The 9,096-nt window shown below is 46.5% G+C and overlaps 2 protein-coding genes across 2 annotated transcripts; one reads left to right on the top strand and one right to left on the bottom strand.

Annotated features, from left to right (window-relative positions):
- Nucleotides 1-1,598: 1,598 nt before the first annotated feature.
- On the top strand, nt 1,599-2,774 carry PHALS_13382 (cell division protein; the record flags this gene model as incomplete). The annotated part of the gene is made up of 1 exon (XM_024729129.1): nt 1,599-2,774. The coding sequence occupies one exon, from the start codon at nt 1,599-1,601 to the stop codon at nt 2,772-2,774; it is 1,176 nt and encodes a 391-aa protein (XP_024579537.1).
- A 120-nt stretch (nt 2,775-2,894) lies between these two features.
- On the bottom strand, nt 2,895-4,379 carry PHALS_13383 (thioredoxin 1; the record flags this gene model as incomplete). The annotated part of the gene is made up of 1 exon (XM_024729130.1): nt 2,895-4,379. One exon carries the CDS (start codon nt 4,377-4,379, stop codon nt 2,895-2,897), a length of 1,485 nt encoding a protein of 494 aa, XP_024579538.1.
- Between the last annotated feature and the right edge of the window lie 4,717 nt (nt 4,380-9,096).

Genomic DNA, 9,096 nt, shown 5'->3' on the forward strand with positions numbered 1-9,096 from the left:
CGGACTATGTGTCCTACGATACGTTTGCGATGCGATGCCTGAAAGCCAAGACATGCAAAAAGAATATACAGACGGAAGAAGCAGAAAAACATTGAAAACATTGAGGTTGGAGACCCAGTTTTAGTAAATGTTAAAAAGCTTCCTGCATATGCAGTCTCTGCTGTCATCCCCGTACAATATTAATCGGACCTTTTAAGGTCGTGGCCATGCGAGGCCTTAGGTACACGCTAAACCTTCCAAGAAAGTTGCACACCCACCCTGTATTCCCCTTAAGGCGTACCGGGATCCGGTGCAGGTTGATGCGGAAGCGGTGGCGCCGAGGCGGCGCTTAAATGCGCTCAGCCACCCAGAAGCTGGACCAGCAACTGGTTTTGAGCACAGAGAGCAACGATTTTCGTTTCCGACGGCGCCAGGCGCTCCATCGTCGCACGAAGTGACGTATTTGTCTACTCGACGGCTAGGAGCCGCTCCGGCAGATCGCGATAGTTCTCACCGCGAGGCAGTCGGTGCAAAAATTGCTTCAAGCTCTCGAGGTTCTCCGCACAGAGGTTGCATCCTCAGCAAGCTGCTCAGCGGAGTGCCGAGAACAACGGACTTTGTCCTCCAGATTTCGAAGAGCATCGCGAGCCACCAGACGGCAATCGACCAGTTCGTCACCGTCCACTGCCAAATCTTTTAGATGAGAAGGGTGGCGTCCACTATCACGTAGAAAGCTTGTGGTCGACGTCGTCGACCGGGTCAAACCCAATATCTTGTGAAGTGGAGGGGATGCTCACACTCTGAGAACTCGTGGGAGCTCGATGTGTCACTTTGGCAAGACTACCCAATCGTCGTGAACGCTTATGATCAGAGAGATCGTGACGCTTCGCGTCGTCATACACCCGCGCTTCTAGGTGATAGCCCGGGAAGCCGAAGGGTCATGAGCTGAACTTAAGATATGGCCCTGATCTGCTGTGGTCGTGGACTTACCCGTGCGAGAAGCCACAGAGCTCGCGGGAGCGGGATATATTGTTTCTTATTTCGTAGGGCGACAATACGTAGGAAGTCGGCGTTGCGCCTTGGGTATGGCAAACTCAAATGGAAGGTGGCGTTCTACACGCACTTCCACTTCCTTGTGGCTCCGCTGTGAGTTCGACAGCGAGAAAACTTTCCGGATCCGCTGCACCCATTGCTCAAAAAGCTCGGGGTCATGAATTGAGCCTTGCGTACGTGTGGATTAAATAGTTACCGTACTTATACAGGATCATTTCTATAGTACCGAAATAGTAACCGAAGATAAAGATACTCTGCTAACGATAAATTTGTCCTAATCCCACGTGTGGTGGTAAAAAATCAGCTCTAAAACTTGCGTCCCCCTCGTGATGGCTTCTAATTGCACATCGCTTCTGCGTCAGTCAAGTCGAGCGGCTACGCTATCAATACGACGACCATCACTGCTGCTACAGTCCGTGCGATGGATGCACGAGCACGACGTTAGTGTCACAGTTGACAGAGCTAAATTGAATGGGAACAATGTGTCGACGCATCCTGCACCACGAAGGAATTCTAAGCGTCCTAGCGACCGGCGGAAAGCTATAAAGTCGACAACAAGGTCGATAATGCTCAATCAAACCCCTGCTTCGACTTCCATGATCCAAGCTGAAACTTTGGAATCAGAGACAACCAAGAAACGGTCACTAATGGCTTCATTTAAGGACGGTAAACCGTGGATCACAGTTATGGGCCTCGGTGGTGCAGGTAGCAACGCTGTCAATAATATGATCGCGTCACAACTAGAAGGTGTCGAGTTTATTGTAGCTAACACAGATTGTCAGGCGTTAGGACGCTCTTTGGCACCACACAAGATCACGTTAGGCAAGGATATCACCAAGGGACTAGGAGCAGGATCGAAGCCTGAGCTAGGCAAGCAATCAGCAGAAAGGCAAAAAGAAGAGATCAAGCAGATGCTTCAAGACAGTAATATGTTGTTCATTACCGGCGGTATGGGCGGAGGAACTTGTACAGGTGCTGCGCCTGTTGTAGCCAGTGTCGCCAGGGAACTGGGTATTTTAACAGTCGGAGTCGTAAGCACTCCATTTCGATCAGAAGGACCAAATCGAACGCGACTAGCAAATGCTGGTGTCAAGGAATTGTCCAAGTATGTTGATACATTAATTGTCGTGCCAAATCAGAATTTGTTGGCATTAGCAGACAAGCAAACGACTATGCTGGAAGCCTTTCGGTATGCGGATGATGTCTTACTTGAAGGAGTTAAAGGTGTCACGGATTTGATTGTTCGGCCCGGATTGATTAATCTCGACTTTGCCGATATCAAAACGATTTTGTCGAATGCTGGCCGCGCAATTATGGGATCTGGAATCTCAAGTGACAAAGATCGTGCTCGAGTTGCAGCTGAACAAGCGCTGGTGAACCCTTTGCTTGGTGATTTGCCAACAGAGTCTGCTCGTGGATTGCTCGTAACAATTCGTGGTGGTGAGGATATGACATTATTTGAAGTCGATGAAATCATGGAAATCATTCGCAATCGTGTTCATGACGATGCCAACATCATCTTCGGTACATGCTATGACCAGTCGTTGGAAGGTTCTGTATTTGTTTCCATCATTGTCAGTGGTATTCAGACTGATGTCATCTCGCCGCCTATTGGAAAAGATCGTGCTTCGTTGCAGGGAACAAACAAGCATGATGAGTCTGAAGACGACTCACGGCCTAATGTTATCGAACAACACGACGAGCAACACAAGGGACTCTTTGCTCGTTTTTTTTCGTTATAAGAAAAATTGAGTAATCAAAATTGGTAGTCAAAGCTAACACAATCTGGAAAATAAAATCGTTTGTTGAAACCTTATGTCATGGTTTAGAAATAGACGTTAGATCAACTACAGTCTCAAAAATCAGTGCGTAAGCTCTGCAATAGCACCCTGAAGCTGTATATGAGCGTATTTCAGCAGCTCGACATCCCGTTTATCGACAGAAAGCTTCAAGTTGCCATCAGTCTCATCTTTCGCGTATCCAAGGCTCTTCAAGAGCGCCACGCCACCTGCGAGACTAGCAACTCGTTTACGAAATGCCGGGTTTACAAGATTAATTGTGCGAAACTTCTCTTCCTCAGGTTTCTCAATCAGATTCTTCACATAAACGTCTAATGTCTTCAAGGCCGTAAGACCATCGTTGCCGACGCGGTATTTTTTTAAAATCCCGACGTTTTTTGTAATATTTTCCTTTGGCGTTAATACAGGTCCCTTTACTTTTTCTTCCTCCATTTTTTCGCTTATTTCAACCGGTGCAACATCAATAGGTGGACCACCCAAGCGCCCACCACGGGCTTGACGTTCACGCTTATCCATCTCGAGCTGTTTCCTCAAGCGCTCACGCTCCCGTTTAGCATCTTCTTTGTCCTTTTTCATTTTTTCCGCTGCAACTTTCCGCTGAATAGCTTCAATTTCTTCGCGTGCTTCAAGCAATCCCTGTCCCTCCGTACGGCGCTTAAGCTCATTGACTCTCTGATCCACCTTTTCCTGCTCTTCGCGTTCAGCACGTTTTTTTGCAATGCGAGCCTTTAATTCCTCTACTTTTGCAGCTTTCTCTTCTGGAGTCACGGCACGAGTCATCTCCGACATATCAACAAACTTAATAGGCTCATTAATATCTTCATCGTCTTGATGATCACCAAGCCAATTAATAGCAACTTCAAGTCCTTGGTTGTCCGTTGCAAGCAGAGCTTTTTGACAGTGAAGGTCGTTGAACCCCATTTCCTTCAATTGCGTCAACAGATCTTCATTTACAGGTGGAAGTTTCATCTGGTCGCTTTCTCTGTCATCCTTACTCAGAGGACGGCAAGTGCCGGTATTTGGGTCGCACACTAAGTTAGAATCTGGTACCGCCGGCTTAGCAGCAGCGACTGAAGCAGACGGCATCGGAACGTCTGGTACTAAACTCACATTGTTGAACCGCTTAAGTCTGGCTTCACGAGCCTCAGCAGCAGACATTGGCTTGACTGAGCTGCCAGAGCTAGCGCCAAGTGTCATGCCAGGAGACGCAAAAGGATTATAGGCCGATTGCCTCCACTGTTCAATCTTGGCACGCAATTGGTTCGGATCGGCACCTACGAGTTCGTCTACCTTGTTTTGACTCACATAGAAATGAAATGTAGGAAATCCACGAACGCCCAATGCTCCGATGAGCGAGCGGTTCTGTGCTTCATCCACCTCAAGAAACACCACGTCATGGTACTGGTCGCTCAATTGGTGGTAGACAGGTTTGATATGCTGGCATGGACCACACCAGACGGCTGAAAAATCTACAACTACCAGTTTCCCTCCCGCGCTCTGCATCTGCGAGTTCCAGTCAGAGTCGCCATGCACTGTTGTCACACCCATGATGGCAATTCTTTTTTCTTCTTTGTATCCCCTTAAGTTCAAATAAGTACGTGACTAAAAAAATATATGATCGTGAAAAACTATAAAAATAATGAATTAAAATATCTTAATAAATTCAGATTAAGATTTCTTGATAATTGATTTTGATTCATAACTTGTTCGAGCCAAACATTTCGAAAATAAGCGTGAAAATGTAAATTTGAGCTTCATAATAATGTTTGCTAGTACAGCAGAAAGTCAAATACTCTCGTAAGACCTAGAGCTCTCATGACTAGGCTACTCTACTTTCAATAATGATTGCAGCAGAAATAGAGCTTTATTTGCCATTTCTCGATTTGTCGGCTGTCTCACAAGTTCAAGATTCCCGCCAACCTCTTAAGCCTGATCAGCCTTAAGTTTTTTTGTGAAAAGCTAATCCTAACAACCAATGCCCCAACTCCGACTTTCGCATCAGCATTGAATCTTGCGCCCACAACAATTTTTTTGACTGGTACCAATGTCGACCGATCCCATCCTAAATTCGGTCCTACTGACCCTCGCTCCAGCAAATACACAAACGCGCTTTCGGCGATGGAAGCGACCATCCTCAAGCAACCGACTCAGCTGTCAGCCCGTCTATTGAATCAGAAGGAATGGTGAATGAGTCGATGGATTCGACAGTAAATGCGAGGGGGTCAAACTACAACAGCTTTAGCGACGCTAGATGCAGTCTCTTTCCCTGCTCCAGCGAATCCGTGATTAAATATGGCTGAAGCTCACCGTCTTCAAGAAGATATCTGCCGCGATAACGTGGCTTTGATGCTGACCACCGTCGTGTAAAAACTTCCAAGCCACTCGCTGTCAACATTAAAGCCATCGAGTGCCAATACGCTGATAGAAGCGACCGGTCTTACATCACGTCGTGAATGAAGCGAGCGCGACCTTATCAGCCCCCAAATGTGAAGTATGATATGGCGATTAAGATTGCCAGGGCACTCGCCAAGACATAAATAGCGTGGTGCCTTGGGCTGGCACGTGTCATGGTAGTACAGCGCTCTGCGAACTATACGAGCAATTTGAATTTGCTAGCTTCCAGGTGGTAATTTCGCGTCAAAGTGACTGCGCGAAGCTAAAATGCACAAAGGTAACCATTCAAGATGGCACTTTCGTGCTCGAGAAGTTTGACATCCGTGGTGAACAGTATTTTATTGACATTGTCAACATCGGTCCCGGCGTAAACATTGATATGGCTTGTATCGACTGTCCCTCCTCGGGTGTCAGCAAATGTACGACACTTTCGTGTGGTGGACCTCGCATCTAAGATAATATCGGTAACCTGGCGAGTATTAGTTCTGTCCAGCTCGTGCCAAAGCGCTTTAGTTGTAAACGGTTTGTGTGTGGCGAAGTGCTGTTTAACAGTAAACTTTAACTGACGCGCGGAAAGATGATCTGTTTTGCTTCTAGCAACATCCACATGGCTTTCGCTCGCATCATGTCATCGAGCTTGGGACTGCGAAAATCTAATAACCTGCTAAAAAAAGATTATGGGCTATCTCAACAGCAATGTCAGCAACCACCAAGAGCCTATGCTTAGGATCCCAAAGTGTAGTCGAAGACACCACACTGCAATAGGTAGTCGAAATTGAAAAAAAGAGAAGCGCACCCCCAACATAGAGCTCAGCATGACAACTTACCGGCTGAAATGGTACTGGATAAGCCAAGAAGAAATTCGAAATTACTCTCAATTATCACGTTTGACGACTCTCAAGGCAAGATGACTCCACCTGGAGGTCCTAAGCTCCAAAGTCAGTCTCCGATGCTACTTTTATCAAATAGAGACGATGACTTCTCCGCCCTGAAAGCAAGGCAAAGCGCTTGGGAAGCGGGATCGATTATTTTAACATGCTGGTGACAGCGACCGCAGCCTTCCACTACTAATACCTTCCAGGTGCTGCAGTCGTTAGAGATCTTTCTTGAAGCCAATAATGTAGTCTCCAATAAGAAGTATGGTACTCGCTACCAAGTGATTCCAGTCGAAGTGAAGCTTTCAAAGGCACTCAAGAAATTGACAGATATGGCATTTTTTGTCAAAAAGCACCACACAAAAATTAATGTTGCTTCCAACTGTTTCTCATTGCTGGAGTCGATGTTGCACAAAGAGAACACGGCACTGCTTAGAATTCTGTCCGATAGCTTTTCTGGAGCCACTATTGATGCCGAGAGTATGAGTAAACACCTTGGCAGCGCCATAAATCCAGACAATGTTATGAAGAAGGCGTCGCTGGCTTTTAATAGCGCACTATCACTGGAGATGGCTGGCACTGGACATGGCGCCGCCGGGTTTGCGCAGCCCCATGCGATTTAGCGTGTGTTGAGTTCGACCCAGCAGTGCGAAAATATCACATTTATTGCTTAGAGAAAGAAACACATAAAGATGGCAGTCCCAACGACGAGAGCGGAGCTGTTAAAAACGCTTGCCAAATGGTGGATTTCATCTAATCAGGCGATTGAGCCTCTCGAGCGATAAAGGTACTCGGCTTCTTCGGGCTTATGCTGATATCGATTGTGTCAACGATTTTTTGCAGCAATCCCTAAGTTCAGCACCTCACTGGCCAGCCAGTGGAGTGGATACCTGCGCACCACTTTGGGTCCCCCAACCAACATGTGCCTCATGATCTTGCGGCCCAAAGTAGACTTTCATAGCATACAACAATATAGCGAAGTGCAGTGATGGTTTTTTCTCACGACCTGGATGAGCTGCAGAAACTCGATGGGTAAAACACTGTCGATGAGAGCTGTAAGTTCTTGAGAAAGAAGAGGTACTATCAGCGGACGCATTGGCCACTCGCTGCTAACCATTCCCTTCGAAATCTACCTGGACACATATCAGTCCTTAACCATCAACACAAATGGCAAAAAGATCGGTCATTTGTTTATCGACAGCGTGTTTTCAAAAACACTTGGTTGCATGCGCTCAAGAAAGACAGATCACACCCCTCCTTATAATTTTAACTCGTCTCAAGCTTTAAGCATAAAGCTTTTGAGGACGACCCCAACAAACATCTACACCAACCAACGCGAGGAAAAGCAATGGAGTACTCACGATACTTCGTTCAAATATACCAGGCTTCGACACGGCGGAAAAGGTCTCAAGACCACTTGTTCTCGGTCGGTACTTTGTGTGAAGGTGATGGGTGAGGGTACTCCGATCTATATTACAACGTATATGCGCAAGTGATCAGCAGGAGAGCCAACAATTGTATTTGTAACTGGAGACAGAGGAGTATGAAAATCAACGGAAAAACATGGTGTTAAGTGATCTAAACAATGCTCTGGACCAAACAGTATCGTCTTCTCACAAATTACGCTAGAACCTGGTCGATTAAGACGCTTGTAAAGGCTGGTAAAATTGATGCTCGCTTCATACTCGTCTGTCCTCTGTTGTGAACTGGATTTAAAGGAAACGTGTGAGTCCAGAACTACATCGAACAAGTCTTTTCAGACCTACTTCCTAGAAAAAAACATCTGGACATTATTTTGTTTTCAGATATGAATGCATCTACGATGATTTCGAAACATGCCGGTGATGGTCATGCTCACAGTGAGAGTCTCATGTATGGTTTTCAGCTGCATAGCAAAGGGTACTTGAAGCTTTTCGCTAACTTCTTGATTACTTATTGCGGTACCCGAAATTGACCAATTGCTTACGGCAGGAATTCGAGTAAAGATTTGGGAGAAGAGAAAATCAAGTATTTGCTGCAAGAGATGCAAAAGAAGCTTCGGATACAAGACACGCATGAAATCGGAGATGCCCTTGTCAGGCTGGACCGAGCTTCCGCGCAACTTTGTTAGCACCGTATGAGAAATCAAAGTCTTTGGGTCCCGGGGGGAGTATGGTGGCAAGGCTAAAAGTCAAAGGGAATATACCGCATGCTGAGGAGCGAAGGCGATCGTGCGCTCTATGATGACGTCATGAGGAACTACAAGGCGACAATCACGAGGACGAACCAACACAACCAAAGTACTGCATTCGACTTCCGAACGGCCAACACCAAGAAATCGGCCAGGATTTTTTTTGTCACAAGCTTGAGAAGTATCTCGATAAAGTTGGTGATCACACCAAGTGGCAACGTGTATCAATTGGGCCTGGCCGGAGATCGAATCCGAGCATGGAATTTCCTACAGATACTTCTCCAATTCACGGCGCACTGTTAATCCGAGATAGAACTCCCCGATAATTCAAAAGGTAGAGATTATCTACATAACTAGCCATGCAGTGCAAACGGCTTGACTCTATCGTTCGGGTTGCGTCAGAGATAGACCAAAACCTCCTAAATGATTTCGTGACATTATCTGGACTCGCTTAAGCAATCAGACTCGAAAATTTGAATTGAGCCCTTGGCATGGATAAGTCGACTGCTGGTTTCAAAACAGGTGGTGCCAGACGTGTTTAGCAAATGCTTGAGCATCGTTTTCGACGACCACTGCGGCACGGGGTTTCTGCTTACTTATTAGTATAAGGACGTGATTCGTGACGTGGGGAACACGTTCCGCGCTGTAATTATCCACTAGATTCAATCGCTGTCTATTTGATTAGAGGCATCCCACTCCAACGACCCCTGCACTCTTAGTCGTCTTCATGGCAGTAGCACACACACCCGATTAAGCTTGGGATGACTTTACTGTAACGGGGTTACATGAGAGTGACCCGTCACTCTCCCAAGGGAGCTGTGGTGTG

The sequence above is a fragment of the Plasmopara halstedii genome (assembly GCF_900000015.1).
Source record: "Plasmopara halstedii genome assembly, contig: Scaffold_658, whole genome shotgun sequence".
NCBI lineage: Eukaryota > Oomycota > Peronosporomycetes > Peronosporales > Peronosporaceae > Plasmopara > Plasmopara halstedii.